Source organism: Leptopilina boulardi, unplaced genomic scaffold, assembly GCF_019393585.1.
Source record: "Leptopilina boulardi isolate dan_hultmark-lab unplaced genomic scaffold, ZJU_Lbou_2.1 LbouV2_121, whole genome shotgun sequence".
In the NCBI taxonomy this organism is placed as follows: domain Eukaryota; kingdom Metazoa; phylum Arthropoda; class Insecta; order Hymenoptera; family Figitidae; genus Leptopilina; species Leptopilina boulardi.
Window position 1 is genome coordinate 944,371 of NW_026137665.1, and position 25,482 is coordinate 969,852.

The following is a 25,482-nucleotide window of genomic DNA, read 5'->3' on the forward strand; positions in this document are numbered from 1 at the left end:
ATCGTGTATAGCATCTTTACAATCATCTGAAATGGTCATGTACAATAGTAAATAGATTCCAATTGTGAAAACAAGTTCCAGATGATTGATTCTTTAAAGTGATCCAGTAATTACTTATACCAAGGTGACGATGATTTTCCGATGTGATTATTTATATATAAGATCATCTTTTATCATAAATACATGATCTCATGGCTTCCTGACAATGCACATAATTTTTTTTTTATTTCTACAAACTCTCATTATCAAATGTCAATTGATTTTGACACTCTAAAGACATTAAATATGAATAAATTATTTATTTTTAAAGAACAATGGTTATATAAATAAAAAATAAAATCGATAATAAAAAACTTGTTAACAACAACAACTTTATAGAATTCTTTAAAGTAATTATTTGAATTTTAATTCCTTTAAATTTTGTAATAATTTCACATTTAAAAATTATCCCTCATAACAAAAGCATATCCCTAGGATATACATAGGATATCCATATCAACGGTCGATATCCTAGAATGGTCCCCAGGATATCTTGGGATATCCCTAGGATATACAAACCGCCAGTCAGTGGAACATCAACAGGACATCCATAGGATATCCACAGGATATCCCTTAGACATCCACAAAATATCTATTGGATATTATATCGCAGGATATCCATGGGATATCCAGAGGATAACCTAACCGCCGATTTTTTGGATATTAGGGATATTAGGGATTGTTCTATTTTTTTAAATTTTTATTTATAACTGAAAAATTTTGATTCTTTAAACTCAGAAAATTTATTGAAATATTGAAATTTTTTTCAAATTAGCGAACTATGCATAATATATATAATATACAAAAGGGTAAACAATAATAATTCTTGTAAGAGGTTCAAAGCAATTTAGACCCCCGGGGCAAGTTCACCTGACTTTTTCAAATTGCTTCTTATAACAATTGAAGAAAGAATTTATCATTGTTTCTAAACATATTTACACACATCACGCTTGAAATTATCCCAGATGAAACATTGAGCGAAATACTCTTTGACTGACATTCTCTTTATATTCTGTCATATATATATATACAAAAGTTACAAGACATTTCAGAGTGCAGCTCGATCGTTTTAATAAATCAAGAAATGTGATATATAAGCCCCGAAGCGTGCACTCCACTTCGCAGGTTTAAATATATTCGTCGATTAATATATCGAGTGTTGATGACCTCATGATCAGGTAGAAATTAAATTCCAATTCTAAAGTTTACGAATTTATAATGCTTGTCATTATCAATTTGTTATTAAGCTTGAAATGAACGTGGAAAAATTTTTTTAAAGTTTTTTTAATAAATTATTGTAAATATTTATATTTTTTTAATACACGGAGAAAAATGGGATTGTTGTGCAAACAATTTTTGGATTGTTATCAGTAGATTTGTGGATATTACAATTCGAAATGTTAATATTACAATTCGGATTGTTGTCAATACAAATGTATGTTGTTTTAACAATAATACGAATTTTTTGGCCCATATATATATTATGTTAAATTTCTTTCAAACTGTTATTATAAATTTGTTAATAATGTTTAGAGCCCACACAGCACATAAAATTTCCTGAATTTGTCCTGAATATTTCATTGAAAGATTCAAAATATTTCAATGAAAGGTCCATGAAATTTTGATGCAAGCAATGAAATGTCCGCCTATAAGAAATATTGCAGTTCCGATTGTACGAAAAATTTCAGTAAAATGTTGAGGAAATGTGAGGATGAAAAATTACTGACATATTATTTTTTAATATTTGCAAAATAAAAAAATGAAATATGTTACAAATTTTTAAGTGTTTACTATCGGTCAACTAATTTTGTCACATATTTTCACAATCACTACCGCAATTTATTTCTGTAATTCATTTTTTTTATTTTTTACAAATATATCCGGATGATATTGCCTAAATATGTATTTTTAACAATTTAGAAATATTTCCTTTCGATATTTCTAGAATTTTAATGAATAATCTTTTCAAAATATTTCACTTAAAAATTTGTAACATATTTCATTTTTTTATTTTGCAAATATTAAAAAATAATATGTCAGTAATTTTTCATCCTTACATTTTCTGAACATTTCGCTGAAATTTTTCGTACAATCGGAACTGCAATATTTCTTATAGGCGGACATTTCATTGCTTGCATCAAAATTTCATGGACCTTTCATTGAAATATTCGAGTCTTTCAATGAAATATTCAGGACAAATTCAGGAAATTTTATGTGCTGTGTGGGAGGCCTTTTACAGTTAAGATGTTTATTTATTGGTTGACATAACGTTGTTACGACATGTTTCGGCTATTTAGCCCTCATTAGGTAAGCCAATGCACTTTTCAAATAAGTATAAGTATAACAAACATATAAGACAAACACGTAAGTAAAACAAAATCTGTAATAAATAGATTTCGATATTATTTATTAAATTAGAAAATAAAATTATTAAAATTAAAAGAATAAAAGACTTACCACGTGTTCGATCACATTATTTTAATTTATTAGTTTGATTAATTTATTTAATTTAAAAAATTAAAAATTTGAAAAATTTAAAATTTAAAAAAATTCAAATTTAAGAATCCATGGTGAAACATGTAGTAACAACGTTATGTCAAACAATAAATAAACATCTTAACTGTAAAAGGCCTCTAAACATCATTAACAAATTTATAATTAAAACAGTTTGAAAGAAATTTTACATTTTTATTTTTACATTATACATTCTAATCGAGAATGTGTAATTAATTAATTTACTTGGAATGTTAATAATTAATTTTTTTTTTTTATTGAAATATTGATAAATTAAAAATTTTCTACACGATTTAGATAAAATAAAAATTTAATTCGAAAATTATAACTTACTGATTAATTAACTTATAAGGTAAATTTCATTATTGGAAATTGAAATGACTAATAAACTGAATGAAATAAACGTGTAAGAAGATCTTATTTATACGCGTTGATTATTAGTAATAAATAAGAGTTCAATGTGTATTTTTTTTTAATAACTGTAGTTATAAACAACTTGAGCGCACTTTAAATCGAGAAAATGAAGTTCGTCCAGTAATATCAATCGATAATTACATCTTCACTGAATTTCATAACATTTCATAATATACTAAATATATATATATATATATAAGTATCGAATGCTTCATACTATATGTGAAAGTTCGATTATCAATAATTATCTAAAGAAATACACTCAGAATTTCTTTATACGTTGATTTAAGAATATTTTTTTTTTAAATAAAATATATTTTATAAATTTTATAAAATTATATTTTTTAAATGAAATTTAATAATTTAATAATAAATTCAAATTTAAATAAACAAATTTTAAAATAATTTTAATGTCAAAATAATAAAACAATTGACATGAATTAATTTTTAAAATTTTAGAAATGAATTTTTTCTTTTGTTTCCAGTGGATTCGATATGAAAATTAAAATTTGCATATTCTATCTAAAAAACATAAAAAAAATGATTAATTTTGGTATAAAATCGTATCGTTTTTTTTTTTTGAAAATTTTTCGAAAAAATTCTAAGGATACAATAAAAGTTTTAACCCCTTCACAGTCTAGTAGAAAAATCGTTTGTAGGTCCAAAACGGTCAAAAAAAAAGTTTCCAAAAAAATATCATATCATCGTATTAAAAGTTTTTGTGATCGCTGAATCCAAATTTAAGGTCAGATTTAAAAAATTCAAAATGGCGGACCCAAGATGGCGGAAAAATTTTAAGTTGATTCGATTTGTTCAAAATTTGGTACTCGGGGGTTTTTGGCGTCGCTGAATCCAAAATTGAGGTCAAATTTGGATTTTTGACCCCAAGAACCCCCGAAAACCAAATTTTGATCGAATCGAATTAATTTTAAATTTTTCCGCCATTATGTGGCCGCCGTTTTTAATTTTTTAAATCTGACCTCAAATTTGTATTTAGCGACCCCAAAAACCCTATAGGAACCATCTTTATGCAAATCTAGTTAATTTTTTAATTTTTTGGACATTGACACTCAAATTGAATTATTATGTTTAGTATTTTTTTCTAATGTGTCCAAAATCACAAAGGTGGCACGACTTTTTTTGGACATATATGTGCCATCAACTTAATGTTTAAATTACAAAAAATCTAGTAAATTATTTTTCGGTAATTTTTTGCATCAAATTTTTGAAAAATTGACATAAAATTTCAAAATGAAAAATTTTTTTTAATAATGCATTTTTAAAAAAGTTATGAACATTCAAAAAAAAAGATCTTTAAAAAACTGAAAATTTTTTAGGAAAATTATATCTCGTAAACGGTTTGATAAAAAAATTTGAAAAACATATTAGAACCCATTTTCGTAGTATATAAAATTTTTTTTTTTAAATTGTAGCCAAATCAAAAGTGTCAAAGTCAATTATATATTTCTCTTTGTTATTATTATTAGGTATTTATATTTATAAATGAAAAAAATAATAAAATAATGTCTAATTTAAAAATTACATATCTCTAAATTAATATGTAAATTAGTAAAAAATTTTGAATTAATCTGAATTAGTGATCGACTTTTTGTTCATATGAACTAGTTAAAAAAAAAACTATACTGAGGCTCTTGGAATAAAGGGAAATAAAAAAATCGACCATATAAAAATTATGAAGTAAAAAGATGTTTATTATTATAATTTCATACACTTATTAACTATACATCTATGTATATAATATATAATAGTATAAAAAAAATTAAAGCACATTTTTTTAGAAAATGATGATTCGAAAAAATAATAATAAAAAAAAAAACCTTTGTTTCTAATAATTTAACATTTCTTACTAAAAAAAAAACGTTTTCTCAAATAAAGAGAATTTTGTTAAATTTTCTCCTTTTTTTTCATAACAATAGTTTACAACAAAGTCAAGTAAAATTTTAGAAAAGCTTATTATATGACACGAGCATTTCTAAAACGAATTGACTCACATAATTAGAATATTTGCAATGATGCGATGTTTCATTATTTTGTGATATTTTAAATATAAATATACATACAATTTTAAATTTATAAAAAAAATTATATGTTTAAATATATTTTTCTTTTCTCACTTGTATCTACGATAAGGATTTGATCCATAATTATTATATTGTTGTCTGTTGTATTGTTGTTGTGGTCGATTATATTGTTGTTCATCGTATGCACCCTCATTAGTTTGTGGAAGTGTGGCTAATGCTCTTTGAATTGCATCGGGAATTGGTGGTGGTGTTGGCAAATGTGCTCCACTTGCTCGAAAACCATTTTCATCGGCAATATATTCAACTGTTATTGGTGTTCCATCGGGAGCTGTGTACGAATATCTTCCTTGAACCACCTAAAATTGCAAAAAAAAAAAAAAAAAAAAAATTTGTAAATTAAAAATTTTTTTAAAAATGTTTTTGACAATTTTCAAAATTTTTATAGTATTGAAATTTTTTTTTTAAGCCGAATTTTCATTTCTTCGAATTTATATTCTAAAAAACTTTTAAAACGCCGAATTTTTATTTTACAGAATTTTCATTTGTTCGAATAAATATATGGCAGACAAATTTAAACGCAACAAACAATAATTTTATTAAATTTAAATCCGATGAAGTAAAAATTCTAATAAATTAATTTTAGAACTTATTCATGCGTTTCGGGATGGGGGGGCATTACACGTAAAATTTTCATTGAACATTTTTTTTTTGACTGAATAATTTTTTTTTTTTTTTTGAAATCTTTATGGAAGAAAAATTATGGAAGTTATAATTTTTTAAAATTTCATGTTAACAGAAGTAGATTAATTTTGAAATGTATTTTTCTCTGTCTTACTAACAGATGAAAGAATGAAAAAAATTATAACTTTAATAAATGTTTTCATTAAATAAGAGAAATAAAAATATACCTTTTTTTTTGCGATTTTCCACAAAAATTTCGTAAAAAAATGTTCCAGTAAAAAAAAAATTTTTTTTTGAATAACATTTTCATGTGAAATGCGCTATATATTATATCTTTATTTATTCTTTCTGCCTAAATATTAAACCTATATTTTGAGAAAATTAAAAAAAAATAAAATAATTTTTTTTGAAATAAAAAAAGAATTAAAAAAGAACATTTTTGGAAAAAAATTAATAATAAATAATATATAGGTAGAAAAGTAAAATTTTAGCAAAAAAAAAAAAAATTAAATAAAAAATAAAATAAGTGTGAAAATTTTTATTAATAGAAAAAATTAAATAAAAAGAATCCAAGCTACAAAAATCTCCCCTTCCCAAAAAAAGTAAATAAAAAAAGGAATATTTATATATATAAAGTAGTAATTCATCCCATGCAAAAAATATATTTTTCTTATTAAAATATTATTATTAATAAATATTATATTAAATAATAATAATAATATTTATTAGTATTATTATTATTATTATTATTTAAAATATTTAAATAATATTTTTTGACGTTTTAATCATTAAATTTAAAAACATAATCAAAATAAAATTCGTCATATTAAAATAAAAGTAATAATAAAAAAAAAAATAGATTAATTAAACAAATAAATATCAGAAAATATTAAATTAATAAATACTTATAAATCTAGCTAAAATATTCATTTGAAAGTGATGTGGCATTAAATTTAATCAGTTCGCTAATTTTTGTCTGACTATAAACTTCCATTTCTACTTATTATTGTGTTCGTTCGTACCAACGTGCTTATATAAACATTGTATTCCGTTGGTTCCAACTTTATTAAAAAAAAAAAAAAAAAATTTTCTCTGAATAGAATAAAATTAAAAAAATATACAAAATTAAAAATTAATTAGTAATTACCATACCTACATTATACATAATTAATAATTATTAAAAATAATTTAAATAAATAAAATTATTATATAAGTAAATTGAAAATGAATGAATAAATAGAATCAACGTCAGTATATTTGCTGAATTTTTTTTTTTAATTAATTAAAATTTTATTTATATTTTTTTTTTAAATCTATGTTTATTTTTTAATAAAATGATAGGAATTACCTCTGATTGACCTTCTGGTCCACCTGCTTTCGGGGAACCAGTTTCAGATGCAGAAATACCATTTTCTGTTTCATATTGCCATGCGTATGAACCGTCAGGTGAACTATCGTGCGATTGGCTACGAATTCCTATTTGTCGTCCAGCACTTGAAAAATTATTTATAAATACAAATTCATTATTTAAATGAATTAAAAGTTTTTGTTTTGATTTAAAAAAAAAAGAAAATTTTGTCCTTCTACTTTTTGATTATTAAAATTTTTTTAATTATTATTTTTGCGATTTTGTATAAAATAAATAAATAAATTTTGATAACATCCTAATATATAATTAATTTTTAAAAAATGGTCAAATTGCTTTCAATTTTTTTAAAAAATAAAATATTTTTAGAAGAAAAACAAGTTTTATTTAAAAAATAAATTGTTTTTGAATGAAGCAAAATATTTTTAAATCGAAAACAAATGCATAATAATAAAAAAAAAATTATTTTAGAAATACATCAGAATTGCATTTAAATCAATTTTTAATAATATTTTATTATTGTAACTAAAAGAAATTAAATAATTATTAATATTTAAATTTTATTTTAATTTTCTGTTACTCAAGTTGTTAAATTTTGTCTTTATGTTTTATAATTTATTACAATTGAAATATTAAAAAAAAAAAAATTCTTTTCTATTTTGAAATTAAATTCGTAAAATCATATAATAACTTTAAAAAAAAGCAATTCTAAAAATTTTCAAAAGAATATATATATATATGTTAATATTTAAAAAACACAAATTGATGTGTTTTCGCAAAAAATATGTGATTTTATGTGCCAAAATCTAAACATTAAAATCCACTTTACACTTTATTCTATTTTACTATGGATTCAAAAAAGCAAACACAATATAAAGTGTTAAAATTTCACAATCTTTATATTGTTAGGAAACATTTTTTTTAGAATGGAATAGAATAGACAAACAAAAATATGTACAAATAAATAGTAAAAGTATTATTAAGGTAATAAAAGAAATTCTTCTTTTCAAATTGAAAAAAAAGTACTTTCGAAAAATTAAAAAAAAAAAGTGACAAATTTGTAAGAATAGTGCGATAGAAAAGTTTTTATTTGAACAAAAAAAAAAATGAATTTAAATATAAAAAATATATTTGTCTCAAAATTAAATAATTTTCGAAAATTTTGAATTTGAATTTTTAAATATTTTAAATAGTTCAAAATTTCAAAATCTTTTTTCTTAGAATGAATAACATTTTTTATTCGAACGAAAGAATTATTTAAAAAAATTTCCTTGAAATAAATAATTATTTATTTAGCTCTGAGGCAAATATACTCTCTAAATTTGAATTAGTGAGAATTCGTTCAATAATTAATATTAGTGAAAATTTCTTTTAATTTTTAGTCATTTTTCACTAAAACTATAGTAAAAAAAAATTTTACTAAATCAAATAGTAATACTTTACTAAAAAATTAGTGAAAATTTCTACTAATTTCAATTAGTGAACGAATTTGTTTCAAATAAAAAATTGAGAATATATTTTTTTTCTGATTAAATTTTTTTGATTTAAATGTAAAGAAATTTATTTATTTATTATTATAATTATTTTTATAATTATAATTTAGTAATAATAATAATAATAATAATAATAATAATAATAATAATAATAATACTTTTATAATTTTTTGATTTAAAAAAAAAAAAAATTGAAAAAATTACAATACTTACTTGTATTGTGGTTGTTGATATTGGGGTTGAAATTGTGGTTGAGGTGTCGTATAATATTGTTGTTGATTCTGTTGATAGGCACCACGATAGCCTCCAAACTGTGCGAATGAGCAGCCAATCACGGCAAAGACAATAATCTGCAAATATCACACAGATTCACTTTTTTTTTCCACAAAAATTAATTAATTTTTTTTTGTTCGCAAATTCGCAAAAAATATTTGTTCAAAATTACCCAGTTTAAACAAAAACCAAAAAAAAAAGGAAGAAAAATATTTATACAGTCCCCACTTTCCAAATAATTGAAAATCAGTAAATAATAATATAAAATAACAAATTTTAGACAAATTAAATAGAATAATAAAAAAAAAAGACCTAAAATTATCAATTGAATATTATTTATCACTGTTCGAGAGAGAATTTTTTATTTGATTAAAAAAAAATTGTTTATAATATCCATAATAATATGTATTACAATTTTGACAAATAAATTTTTAAAAAAATATTTAATTTTTTGATATTTAATTAAATGTTAAATTAATTTCCAAATTTAATTATTATAATTAAATATTATTACAATGATAGATAATAGTTTTTTTTAATTAGAAAAATTTCTTTGATATCCATAATACTCTCTAAATCTGAATTAGTAAACTGAAATGAAATGAATTAGTGACTCTCTTTTTGCTTCGAAATTAGTAAAATTTTACTAATTATTAGTAACTTTTACTAACATTTAGTAAAATTTAACTAATTCTAAAGCAAAAAGTGAGTAACTAATTTAAATTAGTAAACATTTTTACTAATTCAGATTTAGAGAGTAAGAAGTATTAAAATTTTAACATAAATAAATTTCTTAATAGTTTAATTTTTCATGATTTAATATGTTAAATTAATTTCTAAATAATAAGTTAATTATTAATTAAATATAATTTCTGTGTTAGAAAATAGTTTATTTTTTTCAATTAAATTTGTTTGATATCCATAAAAAAATGCAACAACTTTTAACTTGCTAAAATTTAAAAAAAAAAATTTTTTTTATCAATTTCCAAAATTAATTTCTAAATCCAAATTTTATTTTTTCTAATTTTTTTTCTAATTTAATTTTTGAATAATATTTTTATTATTTTTATTGAAATGATGTTTTTATTTTAAAGAAGCTAAAAAAATAGTTTCTTTTTTTTTTTTTAAATTTGTCAACTTCACACTCGCGTTTTATATACCGGCCGAAATAATATATATAATCACGTTTCACACACACGTTTTGAAGGATATGAAATTTGTATAAAAGAAAAATTAAAAAGGGGAACGAGAAACAGTTGTTTTTTTTCTAGAGAGAAAACAATAAGACGATATTATAAATGCAAACACTCACTAAAGTACGCATTATGAAAAATTTGCCACGGATTGTGGAGACGAGATTGGGTCAGTTGGAATCTGCATCCTGAAGACGAACAGTGCCCAGCATTTATACCAAAAGGCCCAGATCATTTCCCTTCCCATTCTCTGTTGGGTCTTGCGCATGTATTATATATATGTGTGTGTGTAATATAAATGTGGTAGTGATTCATAAAGATCTCCACCCCCACCCACCTCCCTTTTTAAGATGCTGTGTATGTGCCTCATCCTGCGCTGGAAGATCAATATGATCATCAACGCCGTCAACTTCACTTCTTTTCGCTTTTGCGAGACGTCAACTTTTCTGACACCCATATAGTCATACAGTATTATCACTTAAAAGAAACCTTTTTAAATTATCATTTTTTTTTTTTTTTTTCATTTTTAATCCATACTCCGACATTTAATTTCGATTTCTTTCACTTTATCACATTACATGTGCGCCTTCTTTTATATATTCTTGCATATAACTTTCCCCCTTATAACTTCATAGTATATATATATATATATATATATATATATATTGAAAAGAAGATGTAAACATGTTGCATGAGAAAAAAAATCTCTGCCTCTTATATTCGTTGATATAATAAATTTACTTTTGAAAGCTTATTTCATTTAATAAGTGCGTAAATATGGGATCGTCTGTTTCAAAGATCCATTAATTACTTCTTTTAATTTAAATATAAGATTTTTTCTTTTTTGGCGAGAATTACAGGCGAGATAATAATCAATATATTAAAAATTATAATTTGGTAAATATATATATATATATATATATATAATTGTTTCCGCTTATAACACTTTTTCTTGCATTTTTTTTAAAGTAATGAGTTACTTTACAAAAAAAGAATTATTTGATTCAAATAATCGGTTACTTGACTGTTACAAGCGTAGAAAAAGTTTGCTGTAGCAGCGAAATATTTTCTGTCACATTAAACTACGTTAGCTAATATTAGGGACAGCAAACAAATTTGCTGTGGGGTCAAAAAAGTTTGCTGTGGCAGTAAATTTTAAAAAATTAAGACTGATATATTGTTTATCACAGCAAACTTTTTTGTTGTCATAGCAAAAATTACTAATTAATTAATACTAATTAATTACTAATTACTAATTACTAATTTTTATAGATCCGATAGCAAGTATCAGTTAGCGTCTGTAAACAATTTCGCGCTTTCTTTTCCGTGTATTAAATAAATATTTTCTTGAACAAAATAAACTGTATTTTTGAATCAATAATTTCTGTATTTGAAATAATTACCATTTAATTGACACAAATAATATCTATTTATTCAAAAAAAGTGAACGGGACAAAATTATTATTTTATTTGCAAAAGCCAAGTGCAAGTCCAAAACCCAATATATGAGTGAAGGAGAAATAGATAGACTATCTATCTCTCTTGCACTCATGGGATTTGCATTTGCACTTGCTTTTTGCACTTATTGTAAAACCTCCTTAAAAGAAAATAAAAGTTTCATATCCTCAAAAGTAAAAAGTTTTTTTTTTTTTTTTTTTTTTAAGAAGAAATGTGCTGCAAATTGCGAAGACAAGCAAGCTTTTGCAAAAAAAACCCACACAGCACATTATATTTCCTCAACATTTCATGAATATTTCATTGAAATATTTGAAATATTTCAATGCAAGGTTCATGAAATGTTGAGGAAAACAGGAAAATGTCCGCCTATATAAGAAATATTGCAGTGCAATTTTGCTGAAATATTACACTTTAATACTCCTGCAATATTACACATGAAGACTCTGCAATATTCAGGAAACATTTCAAAGAAAGTTAGAAACTTTTTTCGCGCATCATTTAAGTTGGAAATTTTCTATAATATTTTAATGAAATATTTCAGCAAAATTACAAGGCAATATTTCTTATAGGCGGACATTTCCCTAATTTCAGTAATATTTCAACCCTAATAACACCAGATATCTTGGGATATATTGATAATATGCCGCAGATATCCTAGGGATGTCCTATGGATATCAAAAGGATCTCTTAAGGATATCCAAAAAATCGGCGGTTTGGATATCCTTTGGATATCCCATGGATATCTTCTGGATATCTCTATAGACTTTCATAAATGTCCTCCAGATATCCCATAGATATCGTCAGGATATTCCACAGATATTTTCAGGATATTCTCAGTATATCTTCTGGATGTCAAGAAGATATTCTCAGGATACTGTTTTTAAAGTCATTATGAGACTACGAGTGAGAATATTCTGTGAATTAAATTTTATATAAATAAAATAAAATGCAACTTGTTATTCGAGAAAGTTGTTTAATTTGAAAAATTATTAACTAATTTTTTTCTCATTCGTGATTCATTCCTTTATTCATATGCTTAATATTGTCAGAAAATAAATTGGCTTTAAACAATATAAATTCTTCCCCGCAAATAACGAATAACTATTAATATTAATTATACATTAAGTGCATGAGTTTATTTAAAAACTTTGAAAAATGCGTTTCAAATCTTCATTTAAAATAAATTAGAAGCTCATAAGATTTTTCTTTTTATTATATTATTATTCATTATATTAGCTTAACAATTTTAACCTTTAAAAAAATATATGTTGAGATATTAAATATCCCGTGAATATCCTAAGAATATCCCACGGACATCCTGAGGATATCCCATGGATATCCTGCGATATAATATCCAATAGATATTTTGTTGATGTCTTAGGGATATCCTGTGGATATCCTATGGATATCCCAAGATATCCTGGAAACCATTCTAGGATATCTACCATTGATATGGATATCCTATGGATATCCTAGGGATATCCTTTTGTTATGAGGGAGAAATATAAATTAAGAATAAAAATTAATACTGTGTAATATATTATATATGTACTTACAAAGACAATATTTAAATATAATATTGATATTAGCATTCATCAAATTATCATGAAATGTACTTAAAATTAAAAAGAAAATATTTTACCTATGAGGATATAAAACTATTATTTTCTTTAACAATACAATTTTTATATGACTTCAACAAAAAGATGTTTATTAATAAGAAAGCTGAAATTCTAGGAATAATGCAACACGTGAAATGAATAAATTTTTTATATAGTTGTCAATGGATGCACGCACCTCAGCGATCACTACCAGATAGTATGTAAGCTTACAGCAAGCTTGCCGCCCAATAATATATAATCCTTGAAAAAATATCGGTTTTGCGAACAATAGTAATTTCATCATTTAACAACTCTAAGTATAAAAAATTAATAAAATTTAGTTTGATAAATCAGACGCATGAAAAAGCTCTAAATCAATTTTTTTTTAGATATTATTCTATAGAATATTATTTTTTCAGAATATTAAATTGTTAAAATATTAATTTTGCACAATTTTCACTAAACCAATTATCAATGTTGGTGAAATTTTATTTAGACGAAAATTAATTTACAAGAAATTAAATTTGATGCAATTTGTAAAAAATTAATATTCTTTCTAAATCTTCTTTCTGCAAAATTAAAATTCTTTTAAATTACTAAATTCTTCAAAATTAATATTCTATGAGGCAACCTTTCGATCAAAATTCAATTTTTGGTAAATTATTTTTCGCCGAAATAAAAAAATTCTGTCCAAATTTGATTTTAGACCATTTGAATTTTCTTAATCATTAATATTCAAACAAAATTAATATTCTATGAGACAATGTTTCCCACAAATTAAGATTCGATTAAATTTAATCGAATTTAATTTCTGGCAAATTAATTTTCGTCTAAATAAAATTTCTAGAAAATTGGTTTAAATGGAAATTGGGTCAAAAAGTAATTCAAACAAATATAAAAATTCGACTAAAAAAAAATTCTATGTAATAAAATTCTTTCAAATAAAAATTCTAACAAAAATTAATTTTAGAAATTATTAATGTGTCTCGATAATAACAAAAACAAGAATAAGAACAATAATATAATTATATTTTCTAATTTGTCATTAATGAGAATTCGTTCAATAATTTAAATTAGTAAAGTTATTTACTAAAATATTACTATTTGATTTAGTGATATTTTTGGTTACCAAAGTGTTAGTAAAAATTGACTAAAAATTAATAGAAATTTTCATTAATTTGAATTTAGAGAGGAACTGTAATATTTTAAATAACAGATTAATCTCTACCAAGTATAAAATTACGACTAATTATATGCATTTGAAGTATAAACTTGATCAATAAATAAAAATTTATAATATCAAGATCACGAATTTCTCAGCAATTTAAGTCGTGACAGATCATTGTTAAGATATTTCGCATAAATTAGCGTCAATCATATATAGGTATATGTATTACTATATATATATATATAGATATTCTTCTGTTCGGATGTTCAGTTTGTAACAATGTTCTGACCTTTCTGTAAATATGCATGGAGGAACATATTTCATGCCCTATTAAAGATCAGTCGGCTGACATGAAATGCTTGTTACTTGTGTAAAAACATCTGTTACCGATCACATATAAAATCAGATTATTATTTTACACATAATTTATATATTTAATTATATATCTATATACATTATTTTATAATAATTATTCTATATATTATTATATAGAATTTTTATTTGTCCAAAATTGCAAATGGCCGAACAAACAATCGACAGAAAGATATATTTCAGAGCGATTTTTAAAATCAGCCAATCAAAAATTATCCATAAAATTGTGATTGGTTGATTTTAAAAATCGCGCCAAAATCGATTGTTTGTTCGGCCATTTGCAATTTCGGACAAATGAAAATTCTATCAATTAGAAATTCTGTTAAATGATTTTTCGGTTAAGTAAAAATTCTGTAATGTTAAAAATCGGTTATATGGAAATTCTATCAAATAATAATTTGAGCAAATAAAAATTCATCTGAAAGAATAAAATATAAATTCTATGCAATGAAATTCTACCCAATAAAAATTCTTTAAAATGCCTATTATGTTAAATGAAAATTCAAATAAATACAAATTCTGTGAATTGAATTTTCGGTTATATAAAAATTCTGTAATATAGAAAATCGATTTGATGAAAATTCTTTAAAATACTAATTCGAATAAATAAAAATTCGGCTCAAAAATAATTATGACAAATGAAATTCCCTAAAATGAAAATTCTAACTAATGATTTTTAGAACATAATCATGTGCTCATAACAAAAGGATATCCCTAGGATATCCATAGGATATCCATATCAATGGTCGATATCCTAGAATGGTCCGCAGGATATCCCTAGGATATCCAAACCGCCGGTCTGTGGGACATCAACAGGACATCCATAGGATATCCCTAAGACATCCACAAAATATCTATTGAATATTATATCGCAGGATATCCATCGGATATCCTCAGGATGTCCGTGGGATATTCTTAGGATATTCACGGGATATTTAATATCTCAACATATATTTTTAAAGGTTAAAATTGTTAAGCTAATATAATGAATAATAATATAATAAAAAGAAAAATCTTATGAGCTTCTAATTTATTTTAAATGAAGATTTGAAACGCATTTTTCAAAGTTTTTAAATAAACTCATGCACTTAATGTATAATTAATATTAATAGTTATTCGTTATTTGCGGGGAAGAATTTATATTGTTTAAAGCCAATTTATTTTCTGACAATATTAAGCATATGAATAAAGGAATGAATCACGAATGAGAAAAAAATTAGTTAATAATTTTTCAAATTAAACAACTTTCTCGAAAAACAAGTTGGATTTATTTTATTTATATAAAATTTAATTCACAGAATATTCTCACTCATAGTCTCATAATGACTTTAAAAACAGTATCCTGAGTATATCTTCTTGACATCCAGAAGATATACTGAGAATATTCTGAAAATATCTGTGGGATATCCTGACGATATCTATGGGATATCCTGATTCTATCTGTGGGATATCCTGACGATATCTATGGGATATCTGGAGCACATTTATGAAAGTCTATAGAGATATCCAGAAGATATCCTGTGGATATCCTCAGATATCCTCAGATATCCATGGGATATCCAAAGGATATCCTTAAAAGATCCTTTTGATATTCATAGGACATCCCTAGGATATCTGCGGGATATTATCAATATATCCCAAGATATCTTGTGTTATTAGGGTGCGTACAATTTTTTGCTATGATGAATTTATTAAATTTTACTGATAAAATGAGTAAAACAAATTTTCACTTATCAATTATTGTAAAATTTAACTAATTTATAAAAAAACAGTCTGTCATTTAAAATTTTGATTCTTATTTCAAGAATATAATTCAAATTCTTATATATATATATATATATTTGTCATATATAGAATTAAAAAAAAATTTATTTCCATAAAATTAATTAGAAATGTAGATTTAAAATTGCAATCATATATACACTTCCTGGGATGATTCAAATCTTGACGTATATATGACTTGATTTAATAATTCTCACATTCAATAAATACTCATCAGTCAAGCCCTTATAATCATTTCTTGATGAAAAAAATTTAAAACTTGCGGTAGAAGTGAATTGTTTTTTTTTTTTAACTTATTAAAGTCATAATTTTTTTTTCACTGCAATCTGTCCTTGAGAATGATGATCCGTTTGTCATGAATCTGATGATTCTCCAAGGTTAACATTCTTTTTGATGAAGCGCACACCTCGCATTATACTTTCTACCCTTTTAAAAAATTCTCTCTTTCTTTCTTTTATACTCACTTGTCGAATATGTAACATTCTTTTCCTTGTAAAAATAAAATTACATGCTTTATCTGCGAATGAATAAATATATATATATATATGTGCGAAAGTGATGCTTCTGCGTGTGGCCAGGTGGAAAAAACCCCCTGAAAGTCCATAAATTAAAAAAAATGCAAAATAAATCAAAAATCAAGGTGAAAGTGAAAGGGAAAGTATATATATATATATATGCAAATAAAAGTACAATGTTACACATTTGACCCTCTAATTTGGCTCTCAAGTCACAAAAAAAGAAGAGTTGTTTTTATTTTCATTTTTTTGTGGAGTGAAAGTTTCTTTAATTTGAATTCTGATATAAAGAAGAATCTTGTAGTGTCTTAAAATTATCATCGTATAAATCATTTTTCATATTGGATGTTTATATACATATATATATATATATGTTATTCTTAGATGTGAAGATATATTTATAATTGTGATTTACATGCTTGACAATCAGTTGTTTTGTTCTTGGAAATAATGAAATAATCGTACAAGTAAATTACTTGTTATATTAATGAAGGACTCTATTTTCTGAACTTGCAATTATCCTGTAAATCATCCTTAACAGTCATTTAATATAACTAAACGATGAAAACAATATTTAATCACACTTCCAGGAGGATCTTCATTTTCTAACACATGCACATTCATGTCAATCAATTAATATTGTAATAAAAATTTAAAAGAGCCTTCACTTAACACTTTTAAAATCAGATATTTTCAGAATAATGAATAACTATTAGAATTTAAATCATATACTATACCTATTGCGCTTTTAAATTTAATTTCGTTCAATTTTTTTCCCCATGCTTTAATTAACACTTTTTAATTCTAATCACTACAGTGAGAAAAAAATTTGGTAATTAAAAAAAATTCATTATATTCAATGTTATAAATCAATTTTATAATATTTTTAGAGATATTTGCATTAAAAAATTATTGCTACATTTTTTCTCTTTTTCTTATTTCTTTTGATTCTACGAAAAAAAGTTCTTAATTTTTTTTTTACTCTAAAAATGTTGAAATTTATGAAAAAAAATTATTAAATTTTAATTAATTTATTTAAAAAATTAAATTGAATTTTGAGATTTAAACATGTTCTTCCTGTTTCTCAACTATGAAAAAAATTATGAATAAAGGTTGATAATGTAATGAAGACTTTCTGAAATTTTCAGCTTGGCGTTATTTTTTGTTTTCAAGATAAAAATCTTTAAACATTTAAATGCATGACTTTGAGGCGTAAAATGATCATTGTAACTCCTGGACCTTTCGAGGCGAAGGTTTAATTAATTTTTATATAGAAAAATGTTACATTTATGTGTCAAATAGTTTTTAATTACATTAAATAACTAAACATTTCCAGAGAAATAAATAAATTATTTCACTAAAAAAATTTTGGTGCAACAGTTGCCCCAAACGAAAAATTTTAATATTCAATGAACTTCACACTTAATATTTACCATGAGTTTTTATATGAGTGAATCTAACTGAATAAAGAAATTTTTCGTTTGAGATAGCTGCTGTACCAAAATTTTTTCAGTGAATTGCAAACATTTATTTAATTTTGTTAAAAGAATTTATATATTAGATGTAATTAATTATTTGCTTAAACTAATTAAAAATTTATTTTGTATTTATAAATAAGTGTCACTCAAAGTGTAATTGAAGTTATTTAAATCTAAATATTTTTTAGATACAAATAAAGAATGTTTAATAATACAAGGAAATTTTTTTTTATATAATTTGAATTAATTAAACCAAATATTTTGTTTAATATAGTTTATTATAATATGTTAAATAATTTTTGTCAATAATAGATATATTAAGAACAATTATAATTTAATTTTTTAATTACGATTTATTTTATTGTATCTTTAAAAAAACAATATTACGTATACGTATTTTTAATTAACACTTCATTCGAATTATATTTCTGAACATATGTAATATTCGAAGAAATAATTGTTTACCAATTTTATGATTATAAATTAAACTTGTTGATAGTATAATTGAAATTTCTATACTTTAATGTAAATTATGAACCATAAATGTAAAGATATTTCAAAAGAGTAATAAATTCTGTCAATATTGTAAAGAAAATGTAAGTTCACAAGAAGTTTACAGTGAGAATTAAATGCTTTTTAAAATTTGCCTTTACACTTTGTATATGGTGTTATTTAAATAATTCGCGAAATATTTAATAAGTATATGAAGAATAATTATTTACTATATATATATATACATATATACATACATATATATATATATATATATATATATATATATATATATATATATATATATATATAGGAAGAGAATGGTTCTTTTCTTCTTTTCAGTTCCTTTCTCTATATACATATAATAGTATTGCTTCTAAAATGCACTTTATACTGTAATCAAATCTTGTGTAGTATAATCAATTGCCATGAGAACGGGAAATTTTTTATAACATTAAATTAAATTAAACAGAAAAAATAATTTTAGAGTTAATTTTATGTTAGAAACAACTTAAAGTATGGTTATATATTTATTATTTATTTATAAGTAAATATAAGTTTGTTCTGAGGAGAATGTAAAGATGAATTATTAGAGAAAGAATCGAAACAAAAGTTAATATATATTTGTCGTCAGAATTATTTATTTGCTTGAATTTTCATTAGACAAAGTAAGAGTTGATTTAAAAGAATTTTTATTTTACAGAAAGAATTCATTTTCTAGCCGAATCAATTTTCATTTGTTCGAATTTACATTTGATAGAATATTGTTAAAATGACGAATTTTTATTTTACAAAATTTTCATTTGTCCGAATAAATATCTGGCTGAAAAATTTATGCTCTAATTTAAAAATTAAGAAATAAATCAACGTTTTAAGAATTCTATCAAATGTAAATTCGAACAAATTAAAAAAAAGCTAGAACTAGAAAAAAAATTCTTTCTAATATATTTTTCCTGTAAAATAAAAATTCTATAAAATCGACTATTCTTTCAAATTTAAATTGAATAAAATAAAAATTCGGCTAAATGTAAATTCTAGATAATGAAATGCTGTCAAATGAAAATTTTAACAAATTAATTTTAAAGTTGAGGTCAAATTTTAATCTTCATCCAAATGAAAATTTTAATTATTAGAAGTGGTAAAAATTAAAATGGCTAAAATTTTTACTGAAAAACTTATTAATTTTTTTTATTTAAAATATTTGTACAATAATGTGAAGTTTAACTTTTATTAGGTATACCAGAATAACCAAAATAATAACTGAATAATACCAGAATAAATAACAGTTGACTCTATATACTTAAATAGTGTTCAATTAAAATCGAAAGCTGTTACTTTTATATTTACATACAGTTGTATGAGAATGATATATTGCTGAAAGTTGTAGAAACATATTTCATAATAATTTTTTATGAACTTTTTTTTCACTAATTATTACAACTTGCATATAGATAATTTGCACGTAATTTGTCTTACTAACATTTTTGAGACATCGTTACTTCATTTCATATACCTATTACGCTAATATTTACCTATATTTATATTTATTTCCCATATAAAATTATGAGACTATAAATATGTAGTTTAAAATTTAAAAGACCGCAATATTTTAACTATATCAAAACCCAAGTGACATAGTATTCTCAATTATAAATATATAGTTTTTTAATTCAATAATATCTTTCATCTTGCGCATCTTAATTAGTTATCGTCCATATTTTCTGATTAAATTAAAATCTATAATATTATACATATTATCATTAAATCAATTCGAATGAAGAATAATATCGTGACCATTTATTATGAAACTCATTTTATCGAAAATCAAAATCCGCATCAATTATTGAGAAATGTAGTGAGTCAATTGATGATGTATGTGAAATGCATGATAATAGGCGTGGTCGATTCGTCAATATTCGGAGAATGCGAATTTTGACGATTGAATTGGCCAGGGTGTGAGAATGGTTCGAGGAGAGAGACTTTTCACTTTAATTTGAACCATTCAACTATAATCACTCTTAAACAGTATGACTATTGTCATCTAAATTTTATTGTAATTTATTATAAACTATTTTTAAAGTGAAGTGCCAGATTCGCGCAGTATTTAAAGAAGATTAATGATCTTAAGGAGTTAATTTCTCCGATGCCGAGGTAAATATAAAGAAAATAAAATAAATAAATGTAAAATCTAATTAAAGGCAAATTACTAAGAAAATGTCGTTATAGTGTGGCACTTCATTAGAGGCTATCGATTCACCATATTGAACGGAGCAATATAACACGGGCCTCTGGATCTTGGGATCCGGATCCATTTGCACGATTTCTTTTACACCACTTTGTCAACTTGGTTGAAGAGTCTCTCTCTCTACCTCTCACCGGAACATCACGTTCTCAGGGTGTGCGAAACCGAACATTGTTCGTTTAATGCGAAAGGGTATTTCTATATCTGGTAATGTACCTCAACAGATATCGTTTATTTAAATTGTATGTGTCTCATGTGGAGTGACTTTGCATTGATAAAAGATTAGAGCATACTATTTGTTAAAATCATAATCACGTTCAACTTTTTTATTGTTTTATAACCAGACGATTTATTTATTAAATTCAGATTACCAGAAATTTATTGTCCAATTCTTTTTTCATTATTAATCTCCTTCCGACATTAATAATATATTGTAACATACACGTTTATTATATTTAAATATTTTAACTTTAAAGTAAAGGGAGAGTCTATTTTAACCGATTAATTATCACAGTATTGATAATTAAATTAATTTATGAAACTTTCTTATATCAAATCAAATATATCCTTACATTTGGCGCCCAACGTGGGGCAATACAGTTCAGGACTGTTGTGATTGTATTGTTCATTTCACTTTCTAATTACTAATTAGTCATTTGATCAAATCAATAATATTGTGTATGAAAAGTAATTATTGTATGAAAGCGAATTGAGTGTGATTGTCTCTCTTTTCTCTCTTTCTAATATTTACTATAATTGTTTTTAAATTTGTTCGATTGAAATATTTGTGAATTTTATCAAGCGGAATTTTATTTAGTATAATGCAACGAAATTTTAATGATAATATGAATCGAAATAAGCCCTGGTCTGATTTATACTCAAATCGAGGTGATGATAGGCGTGACAGATCTCATATGTATGAGACGAACGATTTGCACAGACAAGAGGACGTACACGTCCTTAATTTACGTATAGAAATTTTAGAAAACGAAGTCAAAAGACTGAAAGAATTGTTTTTTAATCAGGGTTCATATCCTAATCATTTTGCGTCTTCTCGCGAAAATCAGATTGATTCGAGTTTCGATTGGTCAAGGTTAGCACGATACGAGATGACACTCCCGACATTCGCGGGAGAGTTATCCGATGATCCACAGGAGTATTTGCGCGACATCGACCAATATTTGCTTTTCAAAAAAGTTCCGTTTGAGTATGCTCCTAAAATTATACAAAATTCTCTCAAGGGTCATGCCCGGACTTGGTTTGATGCCAATAAATATGACATTATGAATTTCAATCAATTTTGTGACCGATTTCGAGAGGAGTTCTTATCGCTAGATGTACAGGAACGCAGAAGGGATCGGTGGCGTAGTTTGAAATATTATCCAAATCAAGAAACGTTGGTTAATTTCTTTTATAATCAGCGCAGTGAGGGTATGCGGATTCAACCACCCATGTCGAATTACGAGATAAATCGAATTATTATATCACAATTGCCATCTAACGTTCAGGTCGCGTTGGCTGGATCCGATTTATCAAATGTCAAACAGGTAGTGCATTCTCTGACTCGGATTGATGACGCTAATGCGAACACCGGTCAAAGAAATTTCGACAAATCGTCTAATAGGGACGATAGGAGTGCGCGGGGAAGTTCGCAGTTCAGCAGTGTAACGTCGAGTGCATATCGCGCCCCGCCTGAACCGCGACCGGCTGAAAATAAAGCACAAACGGAATCGGCAAATAGGTATGAGAATCAGAGTAAGGGATCTACATGGCGAAATAATTCTCAAAATTCGAATAATCGTGGGGGAAATATGCCGTCGAGAAACCAAACGAATGGGAATAGAAATTACGACAATTCGAACCGGTATCCGCCAAAAGCAAATTCTGGGGGTACAAGACCAAATAACGTCGCTGCCGTTGACACGCGGGAGGAGCTAGATAGTTCGGGAAGCCTCGAGAATCTTCGTAACCTGGCATGTAATGTAGGCGCGATTAATAGTGGGATAGACGATGTCCCCACTAACGAAGATGGAAATTATGGGGATGAGTATAGTCAGGATGTGGGGGATTTATCGACAAATAACGAAAATTCACGAATGTCGGGAAACGACAGAGTGGCTCGCGAGGATTAGGTCCTGCTCCGAGCCATAACGAAATTTTATCATACAAGGATCTGGTATATGATGCGTTAGGAGAGGAGAAACCACCTAACATACAAAAGCGGGGATCTCATAGTCCGAGAATCGTATTCGAGTTAATGGGTATCCAAATTCAAGCGTTATTGGACACAGGAAGTCACGCGACGTGTATTTCTCAAATAATGTTTGATCGATTAGAGAATCATAATAATGAAAATAAAAGTAAATATCTTTGGAAAGTCATGCCCGTGAGTAATTTAGCCATAACCGCAGCGTTCGGTAAACGAATTTGTAAAATTAAGAAACAGGTGTATGTAAATATAAATATCGATGGACGCAATCTTGAAACAATTTTGCTAGTGGTCCCGGGACTCGCTTATGATGTTATTCTGGGAACTGATTGGCTAGAAGAGTACGCGGTTAGCATAAATTATCAGAATAAGTCAATAACTCTAAAGGATCGAGAAATTTGTAGTCCTCGAGTTTCTTTTGATTCCCAATTACCTAGAGTTGCTTATGATCTCGATACCGTTACAGTTAATAATGGGATTCATTTGATTGAGTCTGCTCAGTCAGCTGACTTGAATGAATCATTATTGTCGGATAATTCGGAAGATCGGTTCGAGTGTATACTGTCAGATGGATATTTTGATGACTCCGATGGAAAACAGTTATCGTATATTAGAATTAATGCAATTCATAAAGTAGTCGAACAGGTAAATGGGATAGAGAGTTTAAGTGAATCCGAGAAAAAACAATTAATTGAAGTTATTGACGAATTTCCCGACGTGTTTTCCGATGAATTGGGAGCGCTCCGTCATTTTAAATTGAAATTAGAATTATCTGATTCACATCCGAGCATTCGCACGTCTTACCAAATTCCTATCGCGTATAAACCAGGGGTTTTAAAGGAATTAAAACGGTTGGAAGAAGCAAAAGTTATAAAAAAGGCAGCTACACCGTTTTGCAACCCGATTCGCGTTGTCCCGAAAAAGGACAATTCTGTGCGATTATGTCTTGATGCTCGACGATTAAATAAATATTTGATAAATGATAACGAGGGTCCGCCGCCTATAGAATCCTTGTTACAAAAGCATCATGGCAAAACGATTTTTACAATAATGGATTTATTAAAGGGGTATCATCAAATAAAATTATCGGAAGAATCAATGAAATATACTGGTTTCGTGATTGAGGGTCAGAGTTACGTTTTTTGTAGAATGCCATTTGGCTTGAAAATATCGGGAGCAATATTTATTCGAGCTATGAATGCCGTGTTTGATGAATCATTTGCGGAAATTGTCACGATTTATGTCGACGATATTTTGCTCGCGTCCAAGGACGTTCAACAACATTTTCATGATTTGAGAAGGGTTTGCAGGCGATTGCGAGAAGTCGGTCTAACCGTGAATTTAGAGAAAACGACCTTTTGTAGACGGGAAGTACCGTTCCTTGGATTTATTTTGACACCGCAAGGGGTAAAAGCGGATCCGGAAAAACTCAAAGCGCTTCAAAATATTCCGGAACCAACGTCAAGATTAGAATTACAGAGAGTTCTCGGAATTTTCGGGTATTATCGGCGTTTTGTTGTAGCATACTCCACTTATTTAGATTCTTTTCGCGATTTATTGAACACAAAGAATCGGTTTCAATGGACGGATTATCATAGTAGCGAATTTAGAAGATTGAAGGAAAGCTTTATCAAAGTAGTGGCGTTGGATAATTATTTGCCAAATAGAGAATTCCGAATGCAAACCGATGCATCAAAAAAAGGGATTAGTGCAATTCTTTACCAAATAGATGATCAGGGTGATGAAAGAATAATTTCGGTGATTAGCCGATGCTTGACCTCATGCGAGATTAATTATACGGCAACGGAAATCGAATTGCTGGCAATCATCGTCGCATTAATTAGATTCCGAATGTACTTGTTGGGTACGTTTTTTCATATCATCACTGATCATGCAGCACTGACATTTATGATTAAGACTCCATATCATAATTCGCGTTTGATCAGGTGGTCCTTGTTTTTACAGGAATATTCTTTTGATATCCGCCATTGTTCGGGTCGAGACAATTTGGTTGCTGATTATTTCAGTAGAATCATGCCAGATGTTTATTTGAATGAACATGCTGCTGATGTAATAGTGTCGGTGTTGGCAAGATATCGTGATGAGCTAGCGGAAAGCTCAAATACTACCGAGTTAATGGTTGGATCGAT

General features: G+C 25.8%; 2 protein-coding genes across 2 annotated transcripts; one reads left to right on the forward strand and one right to left on the reverse strand.

The window, feature by feature from the left end:
- Positions 1-4,658: 4,658 nt before the first annotated feature.
- Positions 4,659-10,249, reverse strand: LOC127285813 (endocuticle structural glycoprotein SgAbd-2-like). Its single transcript, XM_051312002.1, has 4 exons — positions 10,135-10,249; positions 8,763-8,899; positions 7,039-7,183; positions 4,659-5,365 (listed from the first exon to the last, which is right to left on the reverse strand). The coding sequence occupies exons 1-4, from the start codon at positions 10,144-10,146 to the stop codon at positions 5,099-5,101; spliced, it is 561 nt and encodes a 186-aa protein (XP_051167959.1). The 5' UTR covers positions 10,147-10,249; the 3' UTR covers positions 4,659-5,098.
- A 10,488-nt stretch (positions 10,250-20,737) lies between these two features.
- Positions 20,738-23,376, forward strand: LOC127285790 (uncharacterized). Its single transcript, XM_051311967.1, has 2 exons — positions 20,738-21,032; positions 21,108-23,376. Exon 2 carries the CDS (start codon positions 21,945-21,947, stop codon positions 23,253-23,255), a length of 1,311 nt encoding a protein of 436 aa, XP_051167924.1. The 5' UTR covers positions 20,738-21,032; positions 21,108-21,944; the 3' UTR covers positions 23,256-23,376.
- Positions 23,377-25,482: the final 2,106 nt, after the last annotated feature.